At 40.6% G+C, this 20,443-nt stretch overlaps 1 protein-coding gene across 4 annotated transcripts in view; it reads left to right on the top strand.

The window, feature by feature from the left end:
- LOC110519943 (dachshund homolog 1) overlaps window positions 1-20,443 on the top strand; it is a 248,048-nt gene that overhangs the window by 134,022 nt on the left and 93,583 nt on the right. For all 4 annotated transcript variants that reach the window (XM_036974003.1, XM_036974002.1, XM_036974001.1 and 1 more), the window contains exon 2: window positions 15,110-15,225. In XM_036974003.1, the coding sequence (XP_036829898.1) occupies window positions 15,110-15,225 (116 nt within the window). The remainder of the gene's footprint in view (window positions 1-15,109; window positions 15,226-20,443) is intronic.

Genomic DNA, 20,443 nt, shown 5'->3' with positions numbered 1-20,443 from the left:
TTTTGAAGTAATTTCTCATCCCATTCGTACGCTTTAATCTCTCACAGCTACATTGTTCTAATCAAACGGGTTTCATAATTGTAACCATGCTGGTCTATTTAAAATCTAATTAAAACGCCTTAGCTATTGACTCGATCTGAAGTCAATGCTCAAGGACAATAATATTCTGAAAACAATGATGTTTAGGATTAATCTGAACTTCTGAATGTGGCTTGATTTTGGTATAAATCAAGCTGCTTTTTTATTTTTCTACAGGGAACCAATTAGCTACCCTTCAGGATGACTTTCACTCCTTAATGTCATTCTGTTCCGCTGCCAGAAACCCAGATTAATTCTCAAGGAATCCTTATATACAGATCAACTCTTTCTTTGTCTGCTAGGGAAAGACATGCACACACAAAACTGAGGTTACCCCTAACATGTTTAGGTGAAAAGGGAAGAGCGAGAGGGAGAAAGGGAACAGGAAGTACACCCCTCTTGAAGATTGATATGCACCTTAAGGCCAAATCTCCTCAAGCTGAAAATAAGGGGCCATTAAAGCGAAATGGTTGACAATGATTTTTGTTTTAGGATTTGGACACTGCTTTATTAGCCGTCCATATTAATGAGTCAATTAATTCCCATTCGTCTTCCTCGCCGACTGGTCCTCTGTTTGTTTTTGCCTGACCTTTTCATCTTAGACGCATTTCACGCTCCGCTCGCTTTAAGCACTTACTCCATACTGCGTTTCCCATAGCTGCCTCGTCCAAAAAAGGGAGTTTTTTTAATGTGTTTAACGGTAAGCCTCTCTTCCCTCTTTTTTTCTCCCTCCCTCTTTCCTGTCTCTCTCCCCCTCTTTATTTTACTGTCTCCCTGCATCTTTTTCGATCTCCCTCCCACTGTCTTCTCTCTCCGCTCTCTCTCTTTTACTCTCTCCCTCCTCTATTCAGCTCTTTTTCTCTATCCCTCCCTCTGTCTCTCCCTCCCTCCTCCCCCCACCTCTTTCTCTCTCTTCACCCTCTGTCAGCATGCCTGGTGGATGTATCCTATTCCAGATATGACAGAAAATATGCTATTACAGCATGCTGAGCATTTGCCTGACAGCGTTCACAATAAAACAGCTACATTTCCCTTCCATTAGGTTATCTGTAAAAACCCTTCTCTCTAATGTATGAACATCCCATGTTATATACTTAAAGACTTTGACTTAAGTAGCCCCCCAGAACCACGTAACATTTTAGCCTCGATCTGCATTTCATTCAGTTAGTTATGAGGACAGGATAAATAATTGAAAAGTGCAGCTGGACTGTGTACAATTTTGTAAGGGATGCCTCCGAAATGAGATTAATCAGTGCGGCAGGCATTGTGGGGAAAGTTTGTGCTGAATGCCTGACAGTCCTGCTCTTTCTCTCATTTCAAATGTTGGCAGGCTAGCAGGAATCTCCAAGGGAAATGCGATCCTTTCATACTTGAGTAATTGATGAATTGTATGCAATATGCAAACGAGATTCCATAAATCTTATGAATGACAGCTTAATTTATATGAGCAGTAATGAATGCAGGATTATATTTTAATTAAATATCCTCAAAGGCACCCTGACTGGGTAAGTTTTTTAAAGCCTTGTTTTGAAGACTTGTTTCATATGTATCGCAGTTCATGAAAAAGAGAGATCAGTCAGTGCGTGGTTGGATTACATTTCCTCACAGTTTGAAGATAAGACTTGCTCTGTTTTGTCGAACCAAAGGGATTTGCAATTAATAAATATTGGGTAGGAGTAAAAAATATATATATATCATGTCTCGCAATCTCATTTAGGCTTTCCTGAAACTGTTGACTCTCGTACATTTGATTAACAGCATTTTACTTTTAGCCATATCTGATTTATAACATTTGGTACAGTATCTTTTTAATTAAGGGAATCATCCATTAGGCATGGAAAAGTCAACCAATTATGAGTTAGCTCATCAAGTCCCAGGATGTAGGAAGTAGTCTGCTTACTCATTATCACAGACCGTAGAACTCATGTTTAACAATCAAAACTTTACAATTATCCTTTTTTTCCTTCTCCATATTATTTGACCTTTATTTAAGCAGGGAGTCAAAATTGAGACCAGGGTCTCTTTCACAAGCAATTTCAGAAGACAGCATCAAAATCAAACACAATAAATACAGCACATTCCACAATAAGAAGTTCCCCAATCAATAAGTATTTCAAACAAGTGTGATGGAGTTTAAATAGATTTTAAGTTCTTAAGGAAGTTGTCAGTAGCTAGCAAACTAGACATGTCATATGTAATATGTCATCTTTGGTGACGTATACAATAGACGACATATAACAACACTAATTTGAATGAGACCATGTTGAGCATACAGCACCGTGCCAGCATGGGTCTGGTTCATTTCATGACAGAGTACAGTATAGGTAACTACAGGCAAAGGAAGGAACCACATTACCTGGGCAGGCTTTCCTCTGTGCCACTGTGCTATCTGATAGCCCTACCCACTGTGTTGCTAATCAGTCGGTTACCACAGATAAAGGGAAGTAGGAATGAAGAACACTCTCAGAACCCCCCATTTTTCTAATCTGAACACCATGGATCCATCCCAAATAGCACTCTATTCCCAATATAGTGCACTACTTTTCACCAGGGCCTAAAAGCGTTATTTAGTTGTCCCCATAGGAGAAACCTTTGTAGAACCCTTTCCACAGAGGGTTCTACATGGAAACCAAAAGGGTTCTGCCTCCTATGGGGACAGCTGAGGAACCCTTTACGAACCCTTATTTTCTAAGAGGGTAGATCTGGGCACTAAAGCAGGAACTAAAGACAGGCAGTAGCCTTGGGATTGTTGCTGCTAACTCTATACCCTTATTTGATTCCAATTAATTTGATCTGTGATATATTGTTCCAAGACAAAAGTCTCGCCGTTTACCAACAGATGCAGCTGTTCCGACTGCTAATTGGAAAGAATGGGGTTTTGATACACACACATAGACAGACAGACAGACAGACACTCAGACGCACGCAAGCACACACACACACAGAGAGACTGACACACACACACACACACACACAGAGACAGACACACACACACACACACATAAACACACACACACACACAGGGACACAATAATAATGCAGCTACTGTATCTGAATCTGATAAGGGAAATGTGGCTACCTGTGCGAGGGACTATTTGACAGGTGTGAGGAAAAGCTGATGGAGATAAAGCAACAGAGGCTAAATGCAAATAAATGATACAGATAAGAGATGAGGGAAAGGATGGATGGATGGATGAGAAAAAAAGATGGATGGATAAATATAAATAAATACATATGTTCTCATGTATCACTATGTTACAATTTGTGAGATTTCTTCAGCGTATCTATTTGTAGGCCTGAGGTGTGTGAAAAGTAAATGTCCTTTTTAGGAACATATGGGAGAGTGGGGTAAGCAGAGTCAATGGGGTAAGTTGAGCCATCCTTGTTTCTTTGAAACCATACACAAAATGTATAATTTCACAAAATATTCAGGAAGAGGTCATCATTTCATGGATGGAAGAAACCAAATGGAAAAAGTGGTAAGCAAGTTAGTTCATTCTTATGGGCAGGTGGGACAGTAGCGTCTCACCTGGCCAACATCCGGTGCAATTGCAGAGCGCAAAATTCAAACTACAGAATTATCAATATTTAACTTTCATAAAATCACAAGTGTAATACATCAAAATAAAGCTTAACTTCTTGTTAATCCAGCCGCTTTGTCAGATTTCAAAAAGGCTTCACGGCGAAAGCACACCATGCGATTATCTGAGGACAGCGCCCCGCCTACAAACACATGTAAAATATATTTCAACCAGGCAGGTGCGACACGAAAGTCAGAAATAGCCATTTAAAAAATACCTTTCCTTTGATGATCTTCTTCTGTTGGCACTCCAAAAGGTCCCAGTTACATCACAAATGGTCATTTTGTTCGATAATGTCCTTCTTTATATCCATAAAAACTCAGTTTAGCTGGCGCGCTTCACTCAATAATCCACCCATTTTCCCTCCATCAAAATGCATACACAATGAATCCCAAATGTTACTAATAAACTTTTCCAAACAAGTCAAACAACGTTTATAATTCAGCCTTAGGTATCCTAATACGTAAATAAACAATACAATTTAAGACGGAGAATCATTATTGTCTTTACCGGAAAAAAAATACCAAAGAACGTGCTCTCATCCACGCGCTTGGAAACACTACAGCCAAAATGGGAGCCACCTAGGAAAATGACAATTTCTGGCTCATTTTTCCAAATACCAGCCTGAAACTCTTTCTAAAGACTGTTGTCATCTAGTGGAAGCTCTAGGAACTGCAATCTGGGAGGACTTGGCCCTATAATAAAAGTGATAGCCATTGAAAATAGTGGTAGGCTGAATTTTTTTGGGGGAGGGGGTGGTTTGTCCTCGGGGTTTCGCCTGCCATATCAGTTCTGTTATACTCACAGACATACTTTAGAGTGTTTTCTATCCAAATCTATCAATTATATGCATACCATAGCTTCTGGGCCTGAGTAAGAGGCAGTTTACTTTGGGCACGCTTTTCATCCGAACGTCAAAATACTTCCCTACACAAGAGAGGTAAAAAAATTAAATAAAACATTTTCACCAAGTCAAATTAAGTTATAGTATTAGAGGTTTCATGATGCTTGAATCGAAACCAAAGTAGATCATTTTAAGATTGTTCTATACATCAGTTGGGGTCTCTATAAGCTTCAATATGAAATCCTAAACCTAGCATGTAAGTTATGTGGGCTAATATATTCCAAATTAAATAAAGAAATAACAAATTAAGAAATATCTTCTATATTATATTTTCTACATTGTAGAACAATAGTAAATACATCAAAACTTTGAAATAACACATATGGAATCATATGGAAACCAAAAAGTGTTAAACAAATCAAGATGTAATTTATATTTGAGGTTCTTCAAATTAGCCACCCTTTGCCTTGATGACCTTTGCACACTGTTGGCATTCTCTCAACCAGCTTCATGAGGTAGTCAGTAAGGCATTTCAATGAACAGGTGTGTGTGCCTTGTTAAAAGTGAATTTGTGAAATGTATTTCCTTCTTAATACGTTTGAGCCAATCAGTTGTGTTGTGACAAGGTAGGTAGTGGTATACCGAAGATAGCCCTATTTGGTAAAAGACCAAGTCCATATTATGGCAAGAACAGCTCAAATAAGCAAAGAGAAATGACAGTCCATCATTACTTTTAGACATGAAGGTCAGTCCATCAGGAAAATTTAAAGAACTTTGAAAGTTTCTTCAAGTGCAGTCGCAAAAACCATCAAGCGCTATGATGAAACTGGCTCTCATGTGGACCGCCACAGTAAAGGAAGACCCAGAGTTACCTCTGCTGCAGAGGAGGAGTTCATTAGAATTAACTGCACCTCAGATTGCAGCCCAAATAAATGCTTCACAGAGTTCAAGTACAGATACTTCTCAACATCAACTGTTCAGAGGAGACTGCGTGAATCAGGCCTTCATGGTCGAATTGCTGCAAAGAAACCACTACTAAAGGACACCAATAAGATGAAGAGGCTTGTTTGGACCAAGAAACACCAGAAATGGAGATTAGACCGGTGGAAATCTGTCCTTTGGTCTAATGAGTCCAAATTGTAGATTTTTGGTTCCCTCCTCCGTGTTTTTGTGAGACGCAGAATAGGTGAACAGATGATCTCCGCATGTGTGGATCCCACCGTGAATCATGGAGCAGGAGGTGTGATGGTGTGGGGGTGCTTTGCTGGTGACACTCTCTGTGATTTATTTAGAATTCCAGGCACACTTAACCAGCATGGCTACCACAGCATTCTGCAGCAACATGCCATCCCAACTGGTTTGCGCTTAATGGGACTATCATTTGTTTTTCAACAGGATAATGACCAAACAGACCTCCAGGCTATGTAAGGGCTATTTGACCAGGAATGAGAGTGCGGGTGTGCTGCATCAGATGACCTGGACTCCACAATCACCCAACCCCAACCCAATTGAGATTATTTGAGATGAGTTGGACCACAGAGTGAAGAAAAAGGCAGCCAACAAGTGCTCAGCATATGTGGGAACTCCTTCAAGACTGTTGGAAAAGCATACCAGGTGAAGCTGGTTGAGAGAATGCCAAGAGTGTTTAAAGCTGTCATCAAGGGAAAGGGTGGCTACTTTGAAGAATATAAAATGTGCTTAAAATTTTTGGGTGACTACGTGATTCCATATGTGTTATTTCATGGTTTTGATGTCTTCACTATTATTCTACAATGTAGAAAATTGTAAAAATAAACAAATTCCCTTGAATGAGTAGGTTTGTCCAAACTTTTGACAAGTACTGTATGTATATATATACAGTATATGTGTAAGTTGAGCCAATGGCCATGGGGTTTGTTGAGCCAATGGCAAATTGGAGTGTTTTCTTCCCAGGTTTAATGCAAGGCATCATTGCTGGGACCATTAAGGGCTGGCCTATGTTAAATATTTTTAAAAAAATGAAAAAGTACAAAGCGTTTGTTAGGTGTTAAGACTGTAATAACAGATGCTTAAGGTGATTAAAAGACAACAATTTGTGATTGTGTTGAATTGTGTTTGGGAAATAAATATAGACATTGTTTTAAAAAAGTAGTGGTAATAACACACCCTGTTCCACTTTGTTTTCAAAACTGAAATTTTATGAAATTTAACCTTTATTTAACTAGGCAAGTCAGTTAAAAACAAATTCTTATTTACAATGACTGCCTACTTGGAAACAGTGGGTTAACTGCCTTGTTCAGGGGCAGAATGACAGATATTTACCTTGTCAGCTCAGGGATTTGATCCAGCATCCTTTCAGTTACTGGCCCAACGCTCTAACCACAAGGCTACTTGCCACCCCATAATGTTTACATAAATCCTGATAATTTCCAGGGATACACAACATCCTGAACTATATGTAAATATTTTGTTAGAAAGAATACTTTCGTAAATGTCCATGCCCCCGCGTAAATCTAATGAGCATAATAAAAAAAATCCCCATAAAAATCTGTCAGTTTAAGCTAGAGATATCAGCCGATCTGCCAACTTCTCTCTGTAGTATCCGAACAGTTTTGGGCAACACACTAATATGACCCCGCTGTGAAAAGGTGAGACTCTCGTGAATACATACATGTTGGTTGTTTTGCTCTAGGACGCCCACAGGCCTGAGAAAATGAATGGCAGTGTATTTGGAGACTGTTTAGTGCCAAAAATAAGGGGTTAAATACATGTTTCCTGGTCTTTCTTATATCTATCAGAACAAACTTACTTCAGATCGTTTTGAGGGGACTATCTGTTGTTCCATGTAGTGAATCTGTTATTCAATGCGTTTGTATGGGCGGCAAGGTAGCCTAGCAGTTAAGAGTGTTGGACCAGTAACTGAAAGGTGGCTGGATCAAAGCCCCGAGCCAACTACAGTAAGTGAAAAATCTCTTGATGTGCCTTTGAACAAGGCACTTAACCCTAATTGCTCCTGTAAGTCTGGATAAGGGCATCTGGTAAAGGCTAATAGCAGTAAGGCCAAATAAAATGTTTCATCAAATAATTGTTTTATATATAATTTCTTTCACTCTCCCTACATTTTCTAATAAAATGTTCTATTATATTCTCCAAAACAGGTTTTACATCCCAAACAACAACAGAAAAATACATGACAGTATAGCTAATTGTCAATTCCTTCCCATTACTAAAGTTAAACAGTTAATTTGAGTTGTTTCCCTACTACCAACAATCCTATCTTATCTGCAGGGATGGTAAATTGCGCGTTGTTTACAACCCAGCCTTGTTATCCCTGTCCTTCAAACAAACACAAAGATAACCTCTTCAGGGAATTGCGTATTAGAGCAACTCAATTGAACCGAATAGAAAATATAAATTCAGCACATTCAGCCCTGGTGTTTCTAAATGGCTTCCCAACATTTTTTCCCCCTGACTGTTTGTCTTTGACTGTCGAGAAGGTAAGGAGCTGTGCTTTTGTTCTATCAAAAAGACCTTGTTCCATTGCTGGTAGTGGTCACCACCTCAGCAAACCAATTAATGGGCCTCACTTGGCTATCTCCAAAAGAAATGAAAAATAAACTCTAGATAATCCCTCAGTTAAAAGGTTATGCGGGGGCGATAAAAGCTATTTTGTTAATTTATTTACTCGCTGCTCTCTCGAGATAAAGAAAAGGAACAATTAGGGAATTCTAGGTGAGAGATTTTGAAAAGGGCAATGACATTGGGTTAATATTTTATAAGGCTTGATTGGCAGAGGCCTGGAGAGGGAAAGCTTTGTTTACACACAGAATGATTCCGTTACTCCTTACCTTTCAGAGATGTCAAACAGAAGACAGAGATAAAAAGGTCAATGGCTCGACTTGAGGCAACACAAAATAATACTTGGGTAAACCTGACTTGAGTAAATCTGCCATAATGCATACACATTGACCCAGACTAGGCCTACATTAATAACTTCATCTGAAGATGTTCCTTTTAGAGGATTTGTAAGGAAAAGCTTGCCTACTTGGAGATAAGAAATCAGAATTCTGAAGTTTAAATAGATTTCTTATAGATCATAATCACTACATTTACCATCAATCTGCGTAACAATCATAATCACGGTATTCGCCGAAACAAGATCCCTTTCATTCGTATTTGTTGTCGACTGGAAAGTCTGATAGGGTGGAGGTGCACTGTTGCGCCATGCGATCTAAAAGACTGATGTGATATCTGATGTATTGGTATTATACAGTATCACCTCATGTCTGCTTCCTGTAAAAGGGGGTGAGAACATGAATTTAATTATTGGGCTTTTATTGCGTTGTTGCATTGAAATTGGACCCGCACGGTTGAGTGTATTGTTGGGCCTTGTGTAATCTGATTGCCTGGGCGGCATAGTGTTTTAGATAGTATCAGGGTCCCTGACATTTACTGTTCAGTCAACACAGACCCAGTCCATTAAAGGAAGTGTGATGGTTCAGGGAAAGTTCAGCCACTATTTTGTTTTCACCATGGTAGCAAAACAGCTAAAGGAGAGCAAGGAAGAATTCCTCGATTCGTAACATATTTTTCTGGCCCACGCCCCCTATGTTGGTGGGGTCCTATTTGGTTTCCAGAGTTATGAAACCCCACGGATAATCATGTGGTGGAAACACAAAAGGAGGAGTGGATAGTCTGTGGGCTGGTTCACCCAAATTAAAGGGACACTTCACCCACATTACCAAATGACTTACACAATGAAAGTGGTCTATGTACAAATCCACACTTTGGATTTGCTTACCTAGCCATTAACCGCTAATAGTAGCACTTTCAAACCCCCAAAACCCAAATAAAAGTCAATGTACCCTAATATACATAACATTAATTCATATCTCAAAGTCTCTAAAAAGGATTGAGCAGTACAATATCTTGGTTTGGTAAGTTATGTTGAGATGATTTGCGTATTACATTTTTAAGCATGATACTTTTGTCTGTAGGTCTAGATACCGCACTTTCTCGATCAACCAAATACGCTATCCCAATCACATTGAGTCTTAAATTTAAACCATCTCTCTCTGCAATAATGCCCTACTTCTGAGGAGTTTATGTGCCAAGCTATTTAGGGAGTCAGCATCTGCAGCTTGACAAATAGCCTGGCTCTTTTGTTCTGGGCCAGTTTGAGTTCCATTGTCAATCCACTGTACAGCATGGTCCTGCATGGGCCCAGTAGAAAAATGAAAAGTATGGACATTCAGTAGTCAGGTGCTGCATAGAGAGAAAGAAATATAGGACAAAAGTGATGTCCGCAACTCTAATACTTCCCAGTGAATTATAGTGACACACACATAAGACGGTTTGGCCCACTGGGATCTTTGTCAGGCTCAACCATATGGGAAGGACTATATGAAATGCTAGAGAGTTCATAATGGTTCGTAATGATCCCTGATGAGTGTTAATAAGTTAAAATGCCCTCAGTGTCTCCCTAATGCAATCCTCTCAGGACCTGTATGATATGATGAAAAGTATGGGTCATGCACCCAATGGCTAACATAATTTAACATTAAACTGAAATGAATTGAATATATCAAATATATTCAACCATACATTGCTTCTGGTATAGACACTGAGTATACCAAACATTGTATGTCCTTTTGGTGGTAGACCATTCTTGATACACACAGGAAACTGTTGAGTGTGAAAAACCCAGCAGCTTTGACACAAACCGGTGCGCCTGGCACCTGCTACCATACCCTGTTCAAAGGCACTTAAATATTTGTTCTTGCCCATTCACCCATTCAATCCATGTCTCAATTGTCACAAGGCTTAACAATCCTTCTTTAACCTTTCTCCTCCCCTTCATCTACACTGATTGAAGTGGATTTAACAAGTGACATCAATAAGGGATCAGAGCTGTCACTTAGATTCACCTGGTCAGTCTACTGTATGTCATGGTAAGAGCATGTGTTTTGTAAAGTCCGTGTATACAGTGAGCACCATAATTAATTGGACAGTGACCATTTTTTTGTTATTTTGGTTCTGTACTCTAGCACTTTGAGTTTGAAAGGATACAATGATAATGAGGGTGAAGTGCAGACTGTCAGATTTGAGGGTATTTTCATACATATCGGATTTAGCGTTTAGAAATTATAGAAACTTTTGTACATGGTCCCCCCCATTTTCAGGCATCAAAAATCATTGGACAGTTTAACATAATGTAGAATAAAGTAATCATTGTTAATATTTGGTCGCATATCCTTTGCATGCAATGACTGCTTGAAGTCTGCGATGCATCGACATCACCAGATGCTGGGTATCTTCCCTGGTGATGCTCTGCCAGGCCTGTACTGCAGACATCTTCAGTTCCTGCTTGTTTCGGGGACTTATTGCCTTCAGTCTCCTCTTCAGCATGTAAAATGCATATTCAATTGGATTCAGATCCAGTGATTGACTCGGCCAGTCAAGGATTTTCCACTATTTGGCCATCACTAACCCCTTTGTTGCTTCAGCAGTATGTTTAGGTTTATTGTCTTGTTGCATGATGAAGTGCCGTCCAATGAGTTTGGAGGCATTTGGTTTTATCTGAGGAGATAAAATACTTCTGTAGACTTCAGAATTCATTGTTCTACTTCTGTCTGCAGTCAGATCATCGATGCAGACAACTGAGCCTGTTCCACTGGCAGCAACAGGCCCAAGCCATAACACCCCCTCCACCATGTTTCACGGATGAGGTGGTATGCTTTGGATCATGGGCATGTCTTTTTTTCTCTCCACACTTTCCTCTTTCCATCTTTGTCTCATCTGTCCACAATACTTTTTTTCCAGAACTCTTGGGGCTCTTTTAGGTGCTTTTTAGCAAACTGTAATCTGGCCTTTCTGTTCTTCAGGCGTATCAGTGGTTTGCATCTTGTAGTGTATCCTCTGTAGTCCTGCTGTTGTAGTCTTCTATGTATGGTAGACTTTGACATCTACACCTGCATCCAGGAGAGTGTTTTTGATCTGTTGGGCTGTTGTCAGGGGGGTTTCACCATAGAGAGTATTCTCCTCAGTCTACCTGGTCTTCCTCAGTCTACCTGGTCTTTTGACATAATTGAGTTCACCATTTTTTTTTTCTTGTTAATGATGAACCGAACTGTTAACTTGGGCATGCCCAGGGTTTTTGCAATGTTCCTGATTGATTTTCATTTCTGAGCTTTATGACGGCCAGCTTCATTTACATCGACACTGCTGTCTTCATGTTGTCACACCCCAACAACAACCTACAAAGGCAATAGCAAAGTCTAGAATCAATAATATTCATCAACAGCTCTCCTGCATTCACTAACTACACAAATTAATACACCTGCCTAATGACACACATCTGTGAAGCCAATTCAACAAATAATTAGTACCTTAAAATGGGGGGACCATGTACAAAAGGTGCTGTCATTTCTAAACGGTTCATCCGATATGTATGAAAATACCCTCAAATTAAAGCTGACAGTCTGCACTTCACCCTCAAGGCCATTGTATCCTTTCAAACCCAAAGTGCTAGAGTACAGAACCAAAATAACAAAAAAAAATCATTATGGGGCCCACTGTATGTATATATTGCATATTCAAAATTCTATACGGATAATTGATCATGCTAAATCTAGCCCATGCTAATATACATTATTGGGGTGCATGGGTATTACAATGCATGGTTATTAATGATGTCCCAGGCATACTGTACTTCATGACCACAACATGCAGTGGCCCAATGACATCTGTTTCAGATGACACCCCCTATTCTGTTATGGTACAGCTTTCACCACCAGTGCTTTGTAGTCCGCTGCATACAAAGTTGAAATGCTACCCCTCTAAATACACAGACATATCTTCTTCTAGCCTATCTAAACATGACTTCTACTAAACTGTTCCTTTCTACCGGCACACACATCGTCTGGTCCCCTCTGGCCATCAGCTCCAAGTCGATGTGACATGTTTTGTCCACTGGAGTTTTTCTGCTTTTAGTTTTGTTTGAAAAAAGCCATTCACCCATCATATGCCCTCTATTGAGGTCTTTCGTAAATAATTCAGACGGAGAATAAGTGAAAGTGATGACAGTAAAACTGTCCCTCTCATAAGATCAAAGAGGTGGTGGCTCTGTAGAAATGGGAATTACATTTCCAGATGTCCCCAGATTGAACGGACACTTATTTGTTCTCTCTCTCTTTTTCTTTCTTCTTTCTATCTCTCTATCTTGGTATCTTTTTACCTCCCTTTTGTTCACAATTTTTTCGCTCTTCTTTCTCTCTCGCTATCTTATCTCTCTCTCTCATTTGTGTGTGAGTCAGATAATGTGTGAGGGAGAGAGTACTTAGGCTGCATATAGGTAAATACACATCACAAAGAAAACGGACTGAATAGATTAAACTTCTGAGACTGGCTGAACTGACACACCACTGTGTTGAACCGTTTATCATTGTGGGAAATGTCAATTGAGTTCAACTTCTACTCCTGTTGTTTGAGCATGAAACCTCTTTTCTTAAATTTCAATAATGTAAGGGGTGCGTTGCTGGCGGCAGGGAAGTCAGGTGCAGGAGAGCAGAACTGGGTAATAACCGGAGCAGTTTTATTAGCAAAACCAACAGCATCCAGAACAAAATGTGGGTACAAAATAACCAGTCATAGTACACAAGCACTTACAACTGTCAGATGGTTGGGGTGGGCATTCTATGTTGTGGGTTCTATATTTTCTATTTCTGTGTGTTTGGCCGGGTGTGGTTCTCAATCAGAGGCAAGCTCTCTATCGTTGTCTCTGATTGAGAATCATACTTAGGTAGCCTTTTACCACCTGTGTTGTGTGGGTAGTTGTTTTCTGTTTTGTGTCTTTCTGCACCAGACAGAACTGTTTTGGTTTTGTTCGTTCTCTTCGTAGTTTTTTTGTTAGTTAGTGTTCAGTTCAAATAATAAAGATGAACATGTATCACGCTGCACCTTGGTCCTCCACTCCTTCCAACAGCCGTTACAACAACAAACAATTTCACACACAGACATGGGGGGAACAGAGGGTTAAATAAACGACAATTAATGAGGGATTTGAAACCAGGTATGTGGGAAAACAGGACAAAACAAATGGAAAATGAAAGGTGGATTGGCGATGGCTAGAAGACCGTTTACATCGACCGCCGAACACCGCCCGAACAAGAAGAGGAACAGACTTCGGCAGAAGTCGTGACAAATAAACAATTTTATATTTCAATAAGGCTGTTTATAGTTTAGAAGATTCACTTTTGGAAGATCTGAGATGATTCCATGCAAAATATTGAGGATGATGTGATAAAGAACTATAGTATACCTGCTAACTGTGGTCTTCTATAGAAGTGAAATATATTTTTTTTTCTCTGGCATGGGGAAGGGAAATGTAGTGTTGCTTAAAATTGACTATCATCACTGATAATGCATGCAACCAGTATCATGACTTGGCTATTCATTTTCTCCACCAAAGATACCTCTTCAGTCTATGTCCCATAATAGAATGTGCCTAATAAAATCCCTGCGTCTTGAATATGTGATCATATTGACAATAAATCCCATAGGCTTTTTCAAACTATAACTACGCCAGCTAAAGTTTATATCGATTGCGATACAAAGCTTATTAATAAGTAACTGATTAAGATATGGGGGAATACATACACAGGGTACATCAGCTCAGCTCTGAAAGTAAGCCAGAAGAGTCATTTATCAAGTCCAAATCTGGGCTCCTTGTCATTTGCAGTAATAAACGGGGGCCCATCAAAAAGATCCAACAAGTCTGAATCACCGAATCACCTCGTCTCTCCTCCACCTCCCAGCTACGGCGTCACATTAAATCAAACAAGCGGAACATTTCCTAAGGCACCCAGTGGTTTTTAATTTCCTGAAGAACCTTAACATATCATTCATTACCAGAACTACACATATTTGGGTTTTTTCAAAGTCCTATAAATCAATAGTGGGGCCTGACTGCAATAATTATAGCAAGTTAACATGTAATTTCCAGGCCGAGAGGGCTGCTAGAGCGCTGCCGGCCTCGGCTAGGTTTTATCATATGCAAGTGAGGCAATTCAAATGTGTGCTGGGATATTAATACGCGGGAGCAGGTAACGAGGTACGGCCGATGAATTATGCATCAAAAAGTGGTTGATCTTCAATAATGGAAATAAATTCAGCGTGTAATCTAATTAGTTACGGGAAGTCTATTATGTTGGAGCGGCGGAAAGCAACTGTCCTTGAAAAGGGAATTTATTTACAGTACCGTGTTTTGTTGGCTCTCTGGAATGGAATTGCACCTTCCTCTCCCCCATCTCTTTTTTCCCCTCTCACTCTCTCCTCCCTCTCTTTGTCTGTCTTTATTTCAACATGTATTTCAACATTTCTATCCTTCCTCATATTTGTCCCTCTCTCCTTCACTCATCCCCCCCTTCTCTCGCTCTGCTCCCTGGCCGACATCTGCTTACCTTACCCTATTACATTTTTCCCTCCATTCTGTTTGACTTATTACAGTGATGTGGTGGTGGGGGGGGAGGGGGGGGGGGGGTATTGAGGGATTGTTTTTAGGTAAGTGAAGATGTCTCTATAGAGAGAGCATCAAAAGTTCAAGTCCTCTTTCTTCTGTCTCTCCCAGCTCCAGACCAGGCAGACCTCCCAAGAGGACCCAGAGTGTGACATCATCAGAGAACCCACACATCATGCCTCACTCTGTCCCTGGCCTCATGTCCCCTGGAACCTTCCCATCCTCAGGTATGTATTGTAGTTACACACAAACAAAGACGCATGCATACACGCAAGTGCACACTAACATACACACACACGAGGCACACACAAACACGAACACACACATGCACGCACGCAAAAACACACACACATACAGTATTTGCACATAGTCAATGTATACATACACACACATATTTGTGCACCTACATGCACACGCTAACCATACACACACATGCACGGACACACACACACACACACACACACTGAAACAATCCTCCATACCCTCAGCACCCCCAAAGCACGCCATGCTTCCCTCTCCTTGTCCTCTAAACTGCAAGCAGAGCGAAGTGACGCATGCACACACAACCACCAGACAACCATCAGACAACCACCAGACAACAAGCAGCTCGTTTGAACTAGTTCACAAAAAATATTTTAACTCATCCCCCGGAAACGGAGAGAGAGAGAAAAGGAAGGAAAGAGACAGAAAGGGAGAATAAATTGGAGTGACGTCCTTTTCTCTCAGATTATTTTAGTAGATGCTGCGTTTCGCCTTGAGAGCATTCTAATTAGTGCGATTAAATCCACTCCACTGGTGTATGTACATAGGCATGGTTGATGCTAAAGCAAGCTTTATCACCACAAGAATCAACAACAACCGTTTGTGACCTAACGTGCCCCCGGGCGAGTCTTAATGCAGCTAATGCTTTTGTTCTATTTGTGGCTGGTTGCATTGTGACGTCTTTGATGTCGCTGGGTGTAAATGCTCTGATTTGCATATTTAGTTTTTCCCCCTCATTTATTTAGATTTTTCCATATTTAATAATATTTTTCTGTCTTTAGGTTTCTCTTAACTCTTAGTTTTGCTGTATTTAGCCATCTTGCAAGAAACAACTAAACTGCATATAATTTGTTTTGTTTTCTTTGTAATCTTACAAGTTTGCCTCCAAGATTTTGCTATGCTTAAGTATTTCTGAAAATCTTCCTACCTTACACTCGCATTTTCTCATCAAGAAAAAACAGCGTGGGAGTGAGTTATGTTTTTTCCAAGGCAAAAAATTATAATATTCACCTGAGAAATGTTTTAAATTCAATAGCAGACACAGATTGGCCACATTCTTAACAATGGAGGCTCACAGATCAATGCCCAGCTTTGAACTCTGGGAGTGTGGTGAGGTCACATAATATCTGTGTCTTGTTTGGAATGACTCAAAAGGCCATTCGGTACAGCAAAGCAGGACAAAGATGAGAAAGCCATGGTTTTATTTAGTGGAACATAAAGCAACAGAAAAGCCTTTTGATATCCCTCCCCTTTAAGCCCTGATGGAGTCTATGACCTTGACATTTAGTCAGGTTATTCAGGAAAGCAAGATAAAGTAATTTTGTTTTTTTGGTCCCCTCGTAACTTCCTTTCTATGTGTGGCCGCAAAAGCCAAGGTGGCTGAACTTTCTCCCTAACTGGCTTCTGTGGTTTGATTATGGTATAAAGTTAGTAACAAAGTTATGACAAATTATTCTTCAAAATGATGCAAAGTGACCATACATAGTAGTTTGCTTACTAGCAATGGAATACTACTCAGTCCTGTACCCTGTCTCTGCAGAGCAGGTGACTCCATTTAACAAAAATCTGTCCCCCATGATGCATTGCACCAAATCCGACAAATCACCCAATAACCCAATCTTCTCCGATGGCCACCTTCATGGAAACTTCACTGAGAGAGTCACAGATATTGTTCAACCAATGAAGGTTCTTTGAAAATGTGGACTTTTTTTGTTTGTTTTGTAGTGCCAAAGTTGAGATACAGTGCATTATGAAAGTGTGCTTTCCACACAATGAGTCAATGACTTATATTTTGAGAAAGCCTATTTATGTGAGAGACATTGTTGACATGTGTATGTTTTGCCCTTGACACCAGTTCAATTCAGGGAAGGGTGTCTTAATTTGCCATGGTTTCAATTTAAGGAAACATCCTTTGCTCGTGTGTGTGCACGTGTGTGTATGTATGCATTTGTGTGCTTTTGTGCAAGTTTATGTGTGTGCTTGGATGTGCTTGTGTGTGTGTTTGCATGCATCTATGTGTGTGTATGTGTGCTTGTGTGTGTGTGTGTGAGTGCATGAATCTGCGTGTGAGTGCATGAATCTGCGTGTTTGCATGTGTGCGTGTGTGTGTTCTTGTGTGTTTGTGTGTGTATTTTTGTGTGTGTGTATGCATTAATCTGCGTGTGTGTGTGCGTGTGTGTGTGTGTGTGTGTGTGTGTGTGTGCATGAATCTGCGTGTGTGTGTGTGCATGAATCTGTGTGTGTGTGTGTGTGTGCGTGTGTGTGTGTGTGTGTGTGTGTTCATGTGCATGTGGGTGCGCCCCAGGGATTGGGGTTGCTCTGGAGTCTTTCCAGTTGCTGATGCATTACAGGCAGATTGGCCCACTAAATGGGATGCCGTGGACTGACAGCACACATAGATGACATCTCCTTTACTGTAGAGAGGCTTTCTGAACAGCCTGCATTCAGAGACTCACACTCTGGCCACTACCTAGGCACCCATCTTCACCACTATATCCTAGCTCTGCACACACACACAACTTCCCATTCCAGCTTCCAGTTCGCCGCTGGTCACAAGGTTTGTGCGTATCTGTAATTGATACACAATTTGTCATGTGAATAGCGCTGAGTTCAAGTGCCGCGGATGCGGTGTACCCGAGGACTCGCAGAACTCCAAAACCCCAGTTTGTCACTGCCACTACCGTCGTCACAGCCAGCCCATGCATAAATGGAAGCTTCCCCAAATCCATGCTCATTGACATGGACTGTCTCTCCTCTCTGCTACTTAGCTTAACCTCTGCATCTCAGAAACAGTTTTAGTTACTGTTTCAGCACTCCACGTAAGAGTAGAGAGCGAGGGACCGGGGGGACCATACAGTAGCATTACAGAGAGAGAGAGATAGAGAGAAGGCACAAGCAAAGAGAGAGAGGGAGGGATAGACCATAAAGAGAGAGAGAGATATAAAGAGAAAGCAACACAACAGATAAAACACAGGTCATTCTTTATCACTGCCTCTCTATCAAGAGAGAAGGGAAAAAGAGACGTAAAAGTCGGTCTTTCTTTTGTGTACCGATGTGGAGTTAATCTAATTTTAATTGAATTACTCCCATCGGTTGGTGTTGAGAAGGGCTGTGGCATCAGGGTGGGTGTTTGTCGTAAGAGAGAAATGTTCTGACATTGGTCGCAGGTATGGGGTAGCTTTGCGTGTTAATTAATGATGAAGATCCTGACAATATGCAGAGGCATGACAGCGTTAAGCCAGTCGAGGCTGCCACTTCCTTTGCATATTAATAGACGCTTCATTATTATTTAATATGACAGCTGCTCCGAGGGCAACCATCAGACCTCGTCTCCATTATTTGCTGTTTTCTGACTCTGACTCTCCTCCTCTGCCATGCTGTTTTCCATTTGTCGAAATTGGGGCGTTGGGAAGGGTGTTTGCTTTCCAACTTGTGTGGTGTGGCTGTGTCCATACCATGTAACACTGGGTCATGTCCATTAGGCACCAAATGAAAGAAAATGGACTGCTTTGACTTTTCCAATGAGAAACACTCATTTTTGTTTCCCGTTGCAAAATGTTTTAAAATGTTTTCTGTTATGAACATGACCCTGTTGTGTTGGTGTTTGTTTGTGGCCAAGGAGGATTCTCTGTGAGTGTATATGAGATGACCAGACGAAAAAACCTGTCTGTCTGAATCTTTTAGGGTGAATTTAAAAGAATCCATGATGTCGGTATTTTGTTTGCATAGTACTGAATGCAGATTAGGAGGAGGGTGTGGGATGGGCCTTTTGACATTTACACGTCTAGTCGTTTTAATAGACTTGTTGCACTGTTCGGAGATCTTGACGCCTCCTTGTTAGATTGAGTGTAAGGTGGGTGCGTGTTATGAGCTATTGACACTAGATTGGCTGAAATGAAATAATTATATGAACAAAGGTTTCAATTTACACTTATATTATATAAAGATGGGGTTCGGAAGGTGGGGGTCAGTCTCACCGAGTCCCTTTATCATAGATAAGTAGATCTGGATGAATCTGTTAGTTTTTTATTGGGTGTTTATTTTTATTTTTCTGCTAAACGTCCTTTCTTGGCAGAGATACCTTTCAATAATATCTCTGAACATCACAATGGCTTCTAGATTAGATCAATGTCTCTGATGATTTGAGCACATTTGGTCAATAATTTGTAATCACAATATGCACTAAGTGTACAAAACATTAGGAACACCTTCCTAGTTGAGTTGCACCCCCTTTTGCCCTCAGAACAGACTCAATATATCGGGTCATGGACTCTACAAGGTGTCGAAAGCGTTCCACAGGAATGCCGGCCCATGTCGACGCAAATGCTTCCCACAGTTATGTCAAGTTTGCTGGATGTCCTTTAAGTGGTGGACCATTCATGATGCACATGGAAATCTGTTGAGTGTGAAAAACCCAACAGCGTTGCACTTCTTGACCCTCTCAAACCAGTGCACCTGGCACCTACTACCATACCCCATTCAAAGACACATAAATATTTTGTCTTACCCATTCACTCTCTGAATGGCACACATACACAATCCATGTCTCAATTGTATCAAGGCTTAAAAATCCTTCTTTAACCCCTTCAACTACACTGACATCAATATGGGTTCAGTATATGTCATGTAAAAAGCAGGTGTTCCTAATGTTTTGTAAACTCAGTGTACATCAAACCTACACAGTAGGTGAAATAAAAATTGTACATGCATACATCACAATGAATCAGTGAATGCCATCTTCTGTACTCTAAAAGTCCTTTATGCCGCACCTGATTTGTGGCGGAATTAATCTTAGTAACAACCCCGGAGGTGATTTCAATATTTACTCTGCAGTCTACTCTGCATACATCTCATTTGGAAAACAGTTGACTCTTGGCCATTAGACAGAAATGAAAGCTGACCTTCAGGCTGGGCAGAGGCCACATTCATTACCAAGCTTCGTGTGTGCGTGTGTGTGTGTGTATGTGCATTTGTGTATGTGTCGTTCTCATGCATATGGAACAGCAGAGAGGTGCCATTGCAAACGAGCGGGCCTTGGTGACATGATGTATACTGTTCGTCAATATGGTCCCAATGTATTTTAAGATGCAAACGAGGCTTTAAATGATATGCACCTCCCTGTCAGTGGCACAGTTGGTCTCACCATCTGCATATCAGCTGCTGGAGAGAGGAGTGTGTGCTTGT

The sequence above is a fragment of the Oncorhynchus mykiss genome, chromosome 3 (genome assembly GCF_013265735.2).
Source record: "Oncorhynchus mykiss isolate Arlee chromosome 3, USDA_OmykA_1.1, whole genome shotgun sequence".
NCBI classification, from domain to species: Eukaryota; Metazoa; Chordata; class Actinopteri; order Salmoniformes; family Salmonidae; genus Oncorhynchus; species Oncorhynchus mykiss.
Note: the sequence above shows the minus strand (reverse complement) of the source record. Positions and strands in the feature narration are given on the sequence as shown.